This window comes from Mercenaria mercenaria, chromosome 2 (genome assembly GCF_021730395.1).
Source record: "Mercenaria mercenaria strain notata chromosome 2, MADL_Memer_1, whole genome shotgun sequence".
Lineage (NCBI taxonomy): Eukaryota > Metazoa > Mollusca > Bivalvia > Venerida > Veneridae > Mercenaria > Mercenaria mercenaria.
This window is the reverse complement of record NC_069362.1, coordinates 28857354-28874258: the sequence shown is the minus strand read 5'-3', so window position 1 is coordinate 28874258 and position 16905 is coordinate 28857354. Positions and strand designations below refer to the sequence as shown.

Below are 16905 nucleotides of genomic sequence, written 5' to 3'. Positions count from 1 at the left end.
TGAATTTGCCTTGTTTTTTTCTGTTTTGAATGGTTCAAGGGCAAAATCAAATTTCCCATAAGTAAACTGCTTGGCCATTTCTATTTTATCGTTCCTTATCTTAAATGATGGGCATCCTCCCTCCGTGGTTGGGTCCTGTATATAAGCGCCCCCACATATGATATAAAGGCAGTGGAGATCTCCTGTATCTTCTGTTTGAGGAAGACACATGACACTGTGCGCAATGTCATTCCGACAAAGCATAGAGTGGTAGGGTTAACCACTGGGTTTGGCACTGGTGTTGTTGCTTTGTGGTTTTTTTGGCCCCCTGGATATGCCATGGTTCTTCGGCATCAGCTTGCACCGACATGTTTGTTGTCGGTGCACTGTTGGTGCTGGTGGTACAGGGTGGTGACTCGTTATCTAATGGTGCATGTTGTCCAGGGTGGTGGTCAACATTGTTTACCAGGCATGGTAGGGTGAAAGGAGCCGGCGGAGATGGACTGCCAAGCTCTGGAAACTGCTCTTTATCAAGGGGTGGTTTATTACCCGTTGCACAGTATGTTGTCTCAGTGACATCATCCTCAAGTACATTATTGGTCTTGTGTGGGGTTTAATCTGGGCAGGCTGTGAATTGGCGGTGTCTCAATTGATCCGATACCTTCGGGGGCGGTATACCAGAGTGATAATCATCACCTGATATTGACGGGAGGAGGGGGGGTGGTCACTGTCTGTTGTAAGCCTGTCCGGACTCCCGCTTGAGTTTGAGTCACTGGGATTTGTAACCGGGCTAGGCACAGGGAAGGTGACATTACACAGGGGATGAAGTCTTGTTGTTGACAACTCCAGGGATTCATCTTCTGAGTCTGAGATGGCCTGTGCTTTGTTTACTGGGCTCCCAGAGGAGGAGTTTCTCTCATTCTTTTCTTGCCTTTACTCTTTCCTAATGATTGCATGCTGGTAACAGGCGTAGATCCGCCTACCGGGGCAAAGTCCGCGGTAAGTAGCTTCCTAGCAGTCTCTGTGGCCTTTACCTTAGGGGTTGTACCGTGTGAGGCCCCAGGTGACTTAGATTTCTTAGCTGATGTTTTACCCATTCTTATATTTAAGCTTATTTGCTCTAAAGTTATTTATTTAATATTTATTGTAAAATAATACACGTGAACTTATCTAAACCTATACCTATACTAATGAGCTACTTGCTTAATTACCTGTCTTATTTGTAAATGTACAATATATGTCAAACCGTCAATTTTCTATGTTGTGCATATTTTAAATCAATGTCCTAGATACTGGCTCTCTATAAGTCAGTATAAACCTTATATAAATATATAAACTGAGTAAAGTGCAGTGGTGTTAGTTAATCTTAATAAATCATTTATCCTATAATCAAATTAAATTAAGGGAAGAAAGAAAAACAAATACATAAATTCACATTTAGGAATTGTTATCTGCATTGTCATGTATCTACATTTTTAACACGTTTTCTAGCTTTAACACCAACACATCATGTATGTACTTTAATACATTTCAAAGTCAACGAAAACTGCACATTTTATACTGTAAAGCTAAAAACTGCAAACCGTCTTTATAGTCATACCTTGTTCAACTCAACTTCAGTCCTATTATCAATTGTCTTTAATTCTTACAAGGAAAACTTACATATATGAATATACTTTCCCAGTCAGTGTGCTACGAGGCGGCTACTCAACCATAACTCCGTCGTGGGAGAGGGGAGTAGAAAGATACCAAGTCTCAAGACCAGCTACCATCTTCTGGTGGCCTGACATTTTCTTCCCCCACAATTTTTTGCCGAAAAAATATTATCCTCAGTGAAGATAATATAATCCATAGATGTTCATTTACTAGCCAAAACATGTGCATTCATCAAGTGTATGTCTTCCAAACATATCATTTTATTAAGGTTACGAATTCATATAAGGTCATTAAAATTTTCACAATGCATTTATATCTTAATGAGACTATGATAAAAATAAGTTTTGCACTTATGATGAAATGCTGTTTTTATCTTTCTATCTTACAGGAAAAGGTAACTTTCTATTTCTAAAAGAAATTTAAACGGGGCAAAAATATCGTCCTTGGTACTTCACTCCATTATGGAACAGTTCTCTATATGCAACGATCTATAAAAGCATATCCATTCCGCAGAAATCTAGGCGACAATGTGTCCAGAAGAACTTCTCAATTCTCGGAGTAATCTGTAAAATATAAACTAACTTGAATTATTATAAACATCATCTTAAAAACTGTCAACAAGTAAAAATCTAATTATACTTAAATCAGCTCTTGCAATTAAGCAGAACAAGCAGATCAGTTATTCATAAATTCATATTATCTCCCCTTGTTACACAAAATGATATCGATAGAAAAGAATAAAATGTACTCTTTTGTCATAATACAATATTCTAATATTGTGTACCATGACTGCATGTATAAAGATAATTTATTTATCCAAACAGAAACGGTTATCATTTTCATGTAAGATGTTTACAAACTTATATTACAAAAAATATTCGACTGATGACATCCAGTTATAGGTTTTTATCCTATTTATAATACATGGGGTAATTCCCATGCCGAGCTCTAATCAGACGCTAAGTAATGTTGATACTCAGAATAACTCATAATACATCAAGTTCGACACTTTTATAAACATAAAACATATACAATATTTTGTCAATTCCTATTTTCTTTCTTTGGTAATTGTTTTATTCAATATTTGTATATATGTCAGGTGTTTAATCATGGATATACAAATTCCATCGAAAGTATTATTGAATTAATTAGTTTTACTACCTCCCCTTATGATTATTGTATAATCTTATTTGAAATACTGAAAAAAGTGCCACTCAAACCATGTACCAAATGCACAAATTGTATATCGACAGCTTTCTCAACTGTTTTAACTTTAAATCGTTTGGGACTTTAAAATCTTACTGAAATTTAAAAATATTGCAATGTTTAGATTTTCAATGGGTGGGCGGGATCTTATCCAGTTTTATACATGCAAGTAGTGTACGTGTTGTGTTAAGCAATGCAGACAACCTCGAATGACTTAATTGACTATTCAGCTCAGCTATATACCATTGAAAATAGCACGAAATAATCGTGCATCCTACACTTCAATAACTTTTCAATACAGTAAAATCTTTTCTTTAAACCTAGGATAAATACATTTATTTCCTAATTCGCTACGCGCAAACGTAAATAAATCATTTATCCTATAATCAAAGTAAATTAAGGGAAGAAAGAAAAACAAATACATAAATTCACATTTAGGATTTGTTATCTGCATTGTCATGTATCGAACTAAAAACAAAGAACGGGAATATGGAATTGTAATGTAAAATGAAACTATTGGTAAACTTCTGACTGAATCTTGGCTATCACTGAACAACGGACAGTCTATTCAGTACGTATGGACTTCATAGTCATCAGTATGTTCATAGAATATATCAGAATGTCTTAAAGCATTAAATTCAACAAACTGAAAATTCCTCATGTCCAACACAACTTTATATATGCTGCTTAACTGAGATGTTCAAGAAACACTAATTAAAAAGAATTGTTGAAATGTATTTCTAATACACATGCAATGTCAAAAAAGGTATGCTGACATAACATTTTTGAATGACTTTTCAAATAGTCAATTTACTGACTGGAGGTCATTGTGATAAATTTTCAGTTAAAGCAAAAATTGAAAAATTCCACAAAAAGACAGATTTTTAAAAATATTTTCCCGGTGTGAAATATTAAAAAACAAGAGCTGTCTCCATAGGATGACACATGCCCCCGATGGCACTTTGAATGAATAGTTATGGCCGATGTTAGAGTTATGGACCTTTGACCTACGGACCTGGGTCTTGCGTGCGACACGTCGTCTTACTGTGCCACACATTCATGCGTAGTTATTTTAAAATCCATGCATGAATGACAAAGATATGGACCGGACATGCCCATCATTGCACTATCATGAAATATGACCTTTAACTTCTAAGTGTGACCTTGACCTTTGAGCTACGGACCTGGGTCTTGCGCGCGACACGTCGTCTTACTGTGGTACACGTTCATGCCAAGTTATTTGAAAATCCATCCATGGATGACAAAGATATGGACCGGACACGAATGCACTATCATGAAAAATGATCTTTACGTCTAAGTGTGACCTTGACCTTTGAGCTACGGACCTGGGTCTTGCGCGCGACACGTCGTCTTACTGTGGTACACATTCATGCCAAGTTATTTGAAAATCCATCCTTGGATGACAAAGATATGGACCGGCCACGGAAATTGCGGACAGACCGACAGACTGACAGACCGACAGACGGTTCAAAAACTATATGCCTCCCTTCGGGGGCATAAAAATCAGCAATTCAGTTAACCCCATTTATCAGAAATAGAATAAACTAAATAGGTACTGAATTACTATCGAATCTGAGAACAATAGAAATCATAAAAATACATGTTCATTTATAAACTTTTTCTTATCAGTTGAGTATTGTTATTCACTAAACCCGATTACATTATTCTTAAGAATATACAGAAATAATCTTTATAAAATAATATAAGTGCTATTTTGTGTTTCTTCAATTATCATATATAACACGAAAAACAAATAATATATGCAAGTTCTTCTTAAATATAGCGTGATTGTCGTATGTAAATCAAGTCGATACAGTACGTGTCTTCATACAACACGACGTTCAAATCGTATCTACGTTTATGTGCATACCGAAGCAATAACGAAAACAAAACAAAAATAAGACAACGCTACGTAATAAACCTGAAATTGTTCCAAACTAACCTCCAAACCAGATTTTACCCATCTACTACTGCTTGATATTGACAGTCATGTAGTTACCATCGTGTATCTTCATTAGAACTACTGTGACGATATCCACCACCTATAGTGCCTTTACATATAATTTGGTCAATTTTAATACTACATAATGAACTAAAGTAAATGATCTTTATTTAATTTTTGGGTTAAAGATGCCATTTTGCACGACTATTTCATATAATAGAAAACGTTTGATCGTCACCCTATATCTGTAACAGTCTTTAAGTGATGTTATCTTCCATTGATTATCCCAAATAAATAACAGGTGCTAAAATATCCTTCGAATTAACAACCATAGTCACCTGGAATGCTACATTATATATGTGGCTTAAATGATCTAAATTCGCCTTTCGAGATAAATTTCACTTTTCTACAGTTATTCAATGTATTGACAATCGTCCAATTACCATCTTGTAACTATGACAACCTTTCTAAAGCGTATTCTACCACAGATTTAGGTAATAAATGCGTGACCAAGGTACAGCAATCTCACTGTGTTTTACCAATTATATCACAAGTAATTACATGAACAATAATCAGCAATCGCTAAAATAAATCATTAATCGACTATTCAACGTTACCACTATAATCAGCATTTATCTTTCGCTAGTACGATTGTTCCATGTACTGACAATTGTTTAACTAACATCTTATATCTATAGCAATTATACTGTAGTCTAATCCATCACTAATAATGCAAACAATCATGCGACCAATAAACGATTAGTAGACGATTAGAATGCCATCTAATATATTATATTTATTCAACTTCCGATTATACGACTGTTCCATATACCGACAACCGTCTTATAACCACCTAATATCTATAGCAAATATACTTTTATCTTACACATATATATCTTTGATGAAAAAACACATCAATAATAATCTACAGGCTTCAAATCGCAACTGTAATTGACTACCCTAGTCAGATGAAATGCTACTTATCCAACATTACTTTATTGATCTTCGTCCGTCTTTCACTAGTACGATTGTTCCATGTACTGACAATCGTTTAATTACCATCTTATATCTATAGCAATACTTTAAATAGTCTAATCCATCATTAATAATGCAAGCAATCATGCGACCAATAATCGATTGGTAGGCGATTAGAGTGCTATCTTATAAATATGGCTTTGACGATTTTTAATTCGTCTCTGAATACGACTTATTCTCTTTACGATTATTCGAAAAAAATGATAATCAACTAATTACGTTCTAATATCTAAAACAATTTAGCTTTGATAATGCAGACAATTACGTGACCAATAATCTAAAGGTTTCAAATATACCTTTAATTAACTATTCTAATCATTCAGAATGCTACCAAACCAACGTAACTTTCCTGCTCTATATTCAGCTTTCGATTATACGACTGTTCCATATACTGATAATCGTCTTATAACCACCTAATATCTATAGTAAATATACTTTTATCTTACACATATATATCTTTGATGATGCGAAAAATCACATCAGTAATAATCTACAGGCTTCAAATTGCAACTGTAATTGACTATCCTAGTCAGATGAAATGCTACTTATCCAACATTACTTTATTGATCTTCATCCGTCTTTCACTAGTACGATTGTTCCATGTACTGACATTCGTTTAATTACCATCTTATATCTATAGCAATTATACTTTAAATAGTCTAATCCATCATTAATAATGCAAGCAATCATGCGACCAATAATCGCTTGGTAGACAATTAGAGTGCTATCTTATAAATATGGCTTTAACGATTTTTAATTCGTCTCTGAATACGACTTATCCTCTTTACGATTATTCGAAAAAATGATAATCAACTAATTACGTTCTAATTTCTAAAACAATTTAACTTTGATAATGCAGACAATTACGTGACGAATAATCTAAAGGTTTCAAATATACCTTTTATTAACTATTCTAATCATTCAGAATGTTACCAAACCAACGTAACTTTCCTGCTCTATATCCAACTTTCGATTTTACGACTGTTCCATATACTAACAATTGTCTTATTACCACCTTGCATCTATAGTAATCTTACTTCTATTTTTACACATAAATCTATCTTAAAGTTTGATGATGCGAAAATTCACAATAATAATCCACAGACTTCAAAATACATCGTACTTGACTTTCATAGTCAAATAAAATGCTACTTATCCAACAATGTTTTACTGATCTTCATTCATCTTTCAATAGCACGATTGTTCCTTGTACCGACAATCGTTTAATTAACATCTTATATCTATAGCAATTATGCTGTTGTCTAATCCGCCATTGATAATGCAAGCAATCATGCGACCAATGATCAATGACAGAAAATCATAATGTTATCTAATAAATGACGATGTGGTTGTTGTTGTTGTTGTAAATCATTTAATTACCTTGTTCACTGGCACCAGAACAGAAAGAAATTGCCTCTGTACATATTATACCTTACCCCTAGGTATTCTATAAGAACCATGGTCATGAACGGGAAAATATACTAACTCGTTGCAATCGCGCATTTCATACCTAAAACACGCAGTTCGGTAAATGTGTACTATGGATATCAAACAAGTGGTAATTTATCTTACATTGTGTACCGGTCTCATTTCTTCAATACATTTTATCTTAGAAAAAGAACGCGTAGTTTATAGTTATTTCAACGTTACACAAAACACTTGCTTGAACTTCCCTGGTGAAGTTCCGTTCTAGATTACAAAACCATTCTGATTGGCTAATGTGAAAATATATGTCAATCGTCATTTTACTACACGTGTTCGCTAAAATGTGAAAATGCAGCATAAATGTGCAAACTGAATAAAATAAACAGAACAGATGCAGACCAATGTACGATTTCAAATTAAAGATCATATACAAGATGAATTTCATTCATCATTTCGAGTTTTATTGTAAAAATGTGTTTTTTATGCCCCCGAAGGGAGGCATATAGTTTTTGAACCGTCTGTCTGTCGGTCTGTCGGTCTGTCAGTCTGTCGGTCTGTCGGTCTGTCAGTCTGTCGGTCTGTCGGTCTGTCCGCATTTTTCGTGTCCGGACCATATCTTTGTCATCGATGGATGGATTTTCAAATAACTTGGCATGAATGTGTACCACAGTAAGACGACGTGTCGCGCGCAAGACCCAGGTCCGTAGCTCAAAGGTCAAGGTCACACTTAGACATTAAAGGTTATTGCATTGATGGGCGTGTCCGGTCCATATCTTTGTCATCGATGGATGGGTTTTCAAATAACTTGGCATGAATGTGTACCACAGTAAGACGATGTGTCGCGCGCAAGACCCAGGTCCGTACCTCAAAGGTCAAGGTCACACTTAGACATTAAGGGATAGTGCATTGATGGGCGTGTCCGGTCCATATCTTTGTCATCGATGGATGGATTTTCATATAACTTGGCATGAATGTGTACCACAGTAAGACGACGTGTCATGCGCAAGACCCAGGTCCGTAGCTCAAAGGTCAAGGTCACACTTAGATGTTAAAGGTCTTTTTTCATGATAGTGCATTGATGGGCGTGTCCGGTCCATATCTTTGTCATTCATGCATGGATTTTAAAATAACTACGCATAAATGTGTGACACAGTAAGACGACGTGTCGCGCGCAAGACCCAGCTCCGTAGGTCAAAGGTCCTAAACTCGAACATCGGCCATAACTATTCATTTAAAGTGCCATCGGGGGCATGTGTCATCCTATGGAAACAGCTCTTGTTTTAAATTCTATTTTTGTTTGTTTACATTCCGCCAAACATGTGCACACTACCGTGACCTCTAAACCGGATGTTCATTAGGGAAGGTCAAGCAAGATTTTTTTGTAACGTTGACGAAAGCTTAAAATATGTTGATAATCTCAGCAATATGGAACATTGAGATAATGTGACTGGCGCACGATGGAAGATAAATTATCGCTTGTTCAATACACTAGGTACCCATTCACCGAACTGCGTGTTTAATATGAGAAATTTACGATTGAAACGGGTAAGTATATTTTCTCGTTCATGACCATGGTTCTTATAGAATACCTAGGGGTAGGGTATAACATGTACAGAGGCATTTTCTTTCTGTTCTGGTGCCAGTGACCTTGTTATATCTATAGCAACTTACTTTGGTATTTGCAGTAAGTCACGTGACCAGTAATCTACAGGTTTAAAAAATACATAAAACTAACTATCCTAATCAATCGATATGCTACCCACATGATCATTGTTTAAATTTCGATTCTACATTTGTTCCTTGTATTGACAATCTTCTAATTACCATTTTGGAACTATATCGCTATTCGACGACTATATATTGTGCAATTAATTTAGTAGACCAATAATCAGCATGTGCTGAATATAAATGTTAACTTGAAAGCCTAGTCAATTAGAATGTACAAACAGAAAAACGGGAATTTCAACATAATGTAATCCAAAAGTTTGCAATATGACATTCAAAAGATACCCAAATAAATTATATAAAATTGGAAATATTGACACGACTGAAAATCTAATAATCTAATAATAAATAATAAATAAATATAATGTAATGTAAATCTCGCGCATCGGCGTTTGCCCTTGCCATTCGGCCTGGCGTAATACAACTATAAATCTCGCCCATCGGCGCTTGCCCTTGCCGTTCGGCTTGGCGTAATACAACTATAAATCTCGCCCATCGGCGCTTGCCCTTGCCATTCGGCTTGGCGTAATACAACTATAAATCTCGCCCATCGGCGCTTGCCCGTGCCATTCGGCTTGGCGTAATACAACACAAGACCTCGCTCCTCGACATCTGACACTTAGACCAATCACATCTCAAACTAAAATTATATTAAACGAAAATAATACTCATCTTATATAAAATGTTCAGTCTTTTTCTCTCTGGACCATATTGATAAGTTTGTTGTCAGTCAACCCGTGGTCTCCTCACTCCCTGTTTAGACGGAATCCGACACTCAGCTCGTCCTAAAATATTTTTCATCTACACATCAATGACTTTTCATGCTGATGTACTGTGTCCCTGTATCCTGAGTTTATCAGCATTTCGATAAGTTTACGACAGTCTTTGTTACAACTTGGGGTAGATCCAAAGAATTTTTTGATAGACCCGTATGATGAACTCTGAGCAGAAAATACAACTTTTTTGCCAACTTCTAGATGAAAAGGAAATGCTGGTGAGCATTTGTCGTCATTGAATTTCTTGATAATGTTCAATGATCTAGTTGAACTCTCTTGTCTGAATCAATATAATTCTTTAACTCCGCTGCAGCTAAATTGCCGCCGAATTTACAAGTGGTCGTTTGTTCACCAGCCATTATAATCCAGTTTATAAATGTAAGTAGTGTACGTGTTGTGTTAAGCAATGCAGACAACCTCGAATGACTTAATTGACTATTCAACTCAGCTATAAACCATTGAAAATAGCACGAAATAATCGTGCATCCTACACTTCAATAACTTTTCAATACAGTAAAATCTTGATTTCTTTAAACCTAGGATAAAAACATCTGTTGTACCTATACGATCAGTTAACCTTATATCGCCTGCAGCCTAACAATATAAAGCGACGCGCACGAGTTTTATCTAAAATTTATGAATTTATCCTATTTCTAAGTGTTAGAGAGCTTTACGATCAGGCACGTAGGGTAGATAAATAGACCCTAAATACCTTATAAGTGGCAGATGTCCGGTATCCAACGCAGATTTCCAACGACGGCCAGTTAATTGAGTGGTTCTATGAGCATACCGTTGCAAAGAATAAGTCACAGGACGAGCCTATTTGCCCTACTCGAGAACCTACCGAAGCTTAGTATGACACTTGTCGATAATTTGCTATACCATACGTACGGTCAACGCACTGTTAAAGTTAAAGCATAGCAAAAGTTCCTTCTAGGGCATATCTATATAAATATAAAATGATCATCTTGTAAAATTTTGGATGCAATGTCTGTTTTATACTGCCAAAAAACTTCCAAGTAAGTAGTTACGCTAGTTATTTAACATAAACTGTTAAATCCAACAACAAATTAGATCTGTTTCCACTTTCAGTAGAGTAAACGGCATCCGGTTAATCAATTGCGATTCGATGCGTGAATTTGTTGCGCAAAATTAGAGGGTCGCAATGGGGTTTGTTTTCATATTTTAACTATGCATTTCAAGGTAACGATAATATTTAGTTGTTTACATTTAAATTGCTGATATATGTCTATCTGGCCGACTGAATGTATGTTATATTCCTCAAGAATGGAGGAAATAACATCCTCGGGTTTAGTAATATGTAATCCACGGAGCGCGTTCAGTCAGAGAGTCGCCTCAATTAGGAAAGAATACTCTAACCACGGGTGGTAAACGCGCAATCCAATTCCCGCTGGGAATACGCTTAAAATGGGTTGCGCAACGTCCGGTGCTGGTGTTGCGCGTATGAAAAGACGAAATTGAGATATGTGAAGTTATGATTTTGCTTAGTATGAGACAAGAATGAATTTTCTCGAAAAAAGCAAAATGCTATTCGACACAAATATGATAATACATCATATGTGTAAAATATCTGGTTTGTAAGTTATGATTCGGCTCTATTATCACGAAAACTCAGGCGACAACAAGCGTGAAGTATGAAATCAACAAAAATGGACGTTTTTTGACCTCATATGCCTAATCTGAGGACATTTGATGCTTTTTATGATAACTTAACTGTTATAAAGTAACGAATATCTAAATTATTTGCTTCAAATCCTGATTACGGGGACGTAATTGACAGAAAAATAATCGGGAATATGGTTGCGAACCGGGAATGGAGTTGCTCGTATACAACATAATGTATATAATGTATACGCGCAACTCCATTCCCGGGGCGCAATCCCATTCCCGATTATTTTTTTTTGCCAATCTTTACCCCAAAAGCAACATTTCATGCAAATGTATGTAATATTCATGACTGTTTTACACGTGTTTGATCATTAGAAGCGTCACATTTCCAAAAAGGAGGCACAAGAGTTAGAAAATTGGCATTTTTCATGATTTCATGCTTTTTTTGACAGTTCGAGCCAGCAGAGTTTTCGTGATAAAATAGCTGATTCTTAAATTGATAAGTTGGTATTTCACACATATGATCTTTATTCATTTTTATGTCGAATAGCGTTTTGCTTTTTTCGAAAACATTTGTAAATGTGTCATTATTTACAAAAGACAAAAACCCACCTACCTCGATTTTGTATATATTGATGCGCAACACCAGCACCAGAAGCCGCGCATCCCATTTTTAGCGTATTTCCAGTGGGAATTAGATTGCGCGTTTACCACCCGTGCTAACGTCAGAGGTTATTTCTAAGGTCACGGAGTTTTATTGGCCAGCTTGTAATGACAACAGCTTTCGGTATTAGTAGCTCAGTCAAGTGTGACTTATTGAACTATAATATTCCTTCTCAAGAGAAGGAATAATAACGTCTTAACACTACGCAGCCAATATGGGATGATAATGACGTAGAGAGCCATTGTGTCCGTTTATAAACACGCCTGTAAATTATGGATCACACAGTACAGCTATATATAAAGCACAGACATTCCGGGTTCGGACCCCCATCCACCCGGCTCTTCTCCGCCCCTGGTTAAGTTTAGCCAATAACTTTTAGCATTTCACCATGAGAGCGGGACAGCGGGCTGGATGGGGTCCGAACCCAAAGTGTCTGTGTGCTTGGCCAGTCTTACGACATTTGCAATATTATGAACCTCCGGAATTCGAGGACGAATTTCCAGTTTGTGGGGGTGTAAGTCACGGTACGGACTTAGTCACGTTAGGGGAGAAGATGTGTCAGACAGCCGGTTAGCTTAGTCAGTACAGCACTCGCCCTGTAAACGAGGGGTCCCGGGTTCGAGCCCCGGACTTAATGGCCATTTTTCTCACCCTGTGACACATTGTTGTATATTCAAATCACTTGGCATAAATATTAAACATTACAGTTAACTTTCTTTTATTTTCTATTTCATGAAATTACAACCCTTTTGTATGATAAAGTAAAACACATGTATTTTTTATATCAGTTCTCCTATTATTTTGCCCCCGAAGGTGGGCATAATAAAATAGCACAGTCAGTCCCTCCGTGTGCGTGGTTTAGTGTGTGTATGTGTGTGTGTGTGTGTGTGTGTGTGTGTGTGTGTGAGCGTGCGTGCGTGCGCGAGCAAGCGCATCCGGCTGTATCATAAACATTTATAGGGGGATTTCAAAATTATTTGACATAAATGTTAACCATATTGAAAAGGCGTGTCGCCTGGTCTCTCATATCAAGGTCAATGTCACAAATGATGTGTGATTTTTTTTTCGTGTCCGCAGGGGTTTTGAAATAAAATATATTGTTCATCGAATAGAATGTCAGAGGCTTGATTCATCCACATGTGCCGTCTTTATCGCAACTTTGTTCGTCTTTGATACCATATTGTGATGTAATAGTTTGCGGAACCTCTGTAGCATCGAATACGTTTGGTAAAGTATTCCTCAAGAAGTCGGTTTCTTTCGTAAACAAATACTGACCAATAGAATCTTCCCTATCAAACTTGATGTAGGACTGTGATGTGACGTCATATTTTGGCCAAACTGTAGAAGATACTACATCTGATGCTGGTTTATTCGGATTTCTAAGAAAAAAAGATAGAGGAAAATACATATTTCATGACTTAAAATTTCTTTATACTAAACATTTTCATCGTTAGTCTATGCATAATTTATATTAAGTCGATCACGAGGATATGAGAGAGGCCAGTTTCCCTTTTAATGCTGAGCGTCAAGCAAGGGAGCTACTGGTACCATTTTTCACGTCTTTGGTATGACGCGGTCGGGGATCGAACCCAAGACCTCCCGCACTCAAAGCGGACGCTCCACACTAGGCTACTGAGCCGACTTTTCATCCTTATGATTTCTGTACAAAGATCTCGAATCAAACTTAATAAGACCTTCATTATTTATGTTAATTTGAGAAAGGAAATTACGCGCTATACATGATTGGATGAATACTGTGTTATATCACTGTTATATTTAAATAATAATCGTGACAAATGTCATACCCTGTTTTTGCAAAGTTTGTCCAATATGTCATCATTCTCCCTGACAACTCGAGCTCCCATTCTGGAGGTGTGTAATCAGATATGTTCATCAGAGCTGCCAAATCAAAGCCGTATCCAAACACAGGCGCTAATTCGTCCCCATGGTTTGCCATACTAACCCAGCTTGGTGTTTGAAACATTTGTTTGTCCAGAACAGGAACGAAGTTGTAGAGGTAACTGTAAACATCAGATGCATTGGAATGAACGCGACTCATTTCTATCGCAGGAACATTGAAATAAATGTCACCAAAAAGGCGCAATACTTGTTCACGAAGTGTTCTGGGATCATCAGGATTTTTCCAGTCCGTGTATTCTGCAATCAGAAGCTGTTTCACAACTTCAGGAACAGTTCGCTGACCATAGAGTAATGCTGTAGCACCAGGAATTTGCTGCGTATTCATCTGTTCTCTAGTTATCTCAAGTTCTTCCAAATTATCTGATCCGAACATTATAAGAAACATCCCGCCTTCTATACCATTAACGCCATTTATTAGTTTAAGTGTTCGAAAGAAGTTTATTTCCTCACTCTCTTCATTTACTGCTTTCCTATACAAGTCAACGGGGTTCGTTTTGATAAATTCTCCATCAATTGTTGGAACAGCACCAACTTTTGCTGCGTCAGCCATACCAGGAGATGCCACTGCGTCAGAAACAACTTTGATTATATTTTCAGGTGTTGCCGACTTAAGACAACTGAAAACTTCATTCATGTCTTTAACACTACAGTTCATTTTCTCAGCATAAAATTTAGCAACATCGATGTTATTTTCCTTGTAATATCCCGGCACATTTAAAGCCCCGCTCTGCGAGATACCACTTCCGAAGAATCCGTCATTTGGGGGATAAATCATTTGCAATAAAACACTTATTGAACCTGCGGATTCCCCAAATATGGTCACCCTATCTTTGTCACCTCCAAACGAACCGATATTTTCATTGATCCATTGCAGGGCCAAACGTTGGTCCGTAAGACCAAAATTACCCGAAGATTTTCCATTGTCAATATCAAGAAATCCAAGCAATCCAAGTCTGTAATTGATGGTGACTACAATCACATTTCCGACAGATGAAAGGAATCCTCCATCATAAAACGTTCCTGAACCGATTGAAAATCCGCCGCCGTGAATAAAGAACATAACCGCGTGGCCTGATTTCTGGTCGGATTCCTGTCGTGGTACATAAATATTGAGAAATAAACAGTCTTCTGATGTCTTCTCCTCGGGCTGGTGAGGAAGAACTATAGCTTGTGGACATGCTGGTCCAAAGTCTGTAGCACTGTACGGCTCAGGAAATGGGCCAAACGGCTCCGGCTTTCTGAACCTCAGTTCTCCAGTTGGAGGCTTAGCATATGGAATGCCGAGATATCTGTCAACTTCATACGGTTTATTTCGAAATACCACACTTTTAGTTTCTCCGCTTATTGTCCCTAGTCTCATAGTCACACTTGGAACTTCCACTGAAAGAAATCGAGAAACCAAACTCAGAAGCAAAAATATTCTTGATGTAAAATGTGCCATATCTCTCTGTGTATCTGTGTAAACCACAAACAAGCAAATATTTAACAGTTCCTATACCCCCGTCCGTTATATAACTTGATACATGCGTACTCGTTTATAAAATGCGATCTGTGTATTTCACAAGTTTAACACTGCTTAGATTGATAAAGTTACAGGGTTGCATAAAGAAGCACGTCCCAGTTCAAACAAGAAGGTCGATATTCCATACAATTTCACACTTCTTTTACCTGCAAGTCTATACCAGAATGTAAATGGCTCATTCGACTGATAACAAGTGTCACTGATATAAGTATTTTCATTATATATAGAAACTATAACAAGAATATTGAATCCGTTAATACCCGTCAAATCAATATTTCACAGTAAAACACTAGCGTGTCAGTTTTGTATGGAACGCCCTAGCTGTTTTCAGATGTTTATGTTAAGTTCATTAAATACTGTAATCGGTGAATGAAATATATCCCCATCCCCCTCTCTCTTTATATGCAACTGTAAAGTTAAAAAGGTACAGCACATGTTAGTGAAAACTCTTCCTTTACAATGTTTTATAAGTAGACGCACTCCATATCCTGATATACGTATAGGATAAATAATCATCAGAAGACAGCTAAGTCGTTCCAAAATATGATCATATTTCTTTAAATCACTCATTTATAAGGTTATGAATTTTTAAAAGGCATTGTAAGAAATTTTATCATAGTTGAGCAGAAAGACACTGTGATATGATAATGTAAACTTCTTCTACTTAGGCCATGCTAAATCAATTTTTATTATATACCTACATAAATTCTGTAAAAAATCGGCTTGTATTACACAATTAAATATGAACAGACAGACAAAAATTCCGTATTGTACCTTTTGAATTCCGTATTGTACCTTCCGTATTGTATGCTTCCGGACTATTTTCACATTAAATCACTATCCTTCTCCAACGAGAAGGTTTCAGTACAATAAAAGATGTTTTAGTCTTCCTCTCGCTGTGTTTTGTATACGAGGAATGCTCGAAAAGTATTGTGCATTGTGGTGACACGCCATTTCCACAAGGCATTTCACGTCGGTGTTTATACAACTGATTACCTCTATTCAATATCTACGCAAAGGTATATACATGTATTCCATTCAATAATCATTTTACAGAATTGTCGCTATTTCAATTTAGACATTCGTTGACCACTGTAGCAGAAAATGGTTGGTAAACGAATAACAATTACTGAAGAAATTCGGTTATATATAAAAGTTCGCTGTAAACTCGGTTGTTCTTCGAAAGAGCTTTTGCCGAAATACCCCGTGTTTATGGGTTTAGAAAGGTGTCTTATGAGACGGCTCGTAGGTGGAAAAAGAAATTCGATTGTGGTGTAGTCTCTTGAAAATGTCCCAAAATCAGGTCGGCCAAAGACAGCAACGTGTGACCAAAATGTTTTGAAAATCACAGAAATTCTTCAAAATGATGCTCGATATACTGTGCGCAATATTGCACGCATTGATG

The 16905-nt window shown here is 36.7% G+C and overlaps 1 protein-coding gene across 1 annotated transcript; it reads right to left on the bottom strand.

Moving 5' to 3' along the window:
- Positions 1–12765: 12765 nt before the first annotated feature.
- Positions 12766–15777, bottom strand: LOC123563598 (acetylcholinesterase-like). The gene is made up of 2 exons (XM_045356473.2): positions 13864–15777; positions 12766–13437 (listed from the first exon to the last, which is right to left on the bottom strand). The coding sequence occupies exons 1-2, from the start codon at positions 15417–15419 to the stop codon at positions 13188–13190; spliced, it is 1806 nt and encodes a 601-aa protein (XP_045212408.1). The 5' UTR covers positions 15420–15777; the 3' UTR covers positions 12766–13187.
- Between the last annotated feature and the right edge of the window lie 1128 nt (positions 15778–16905).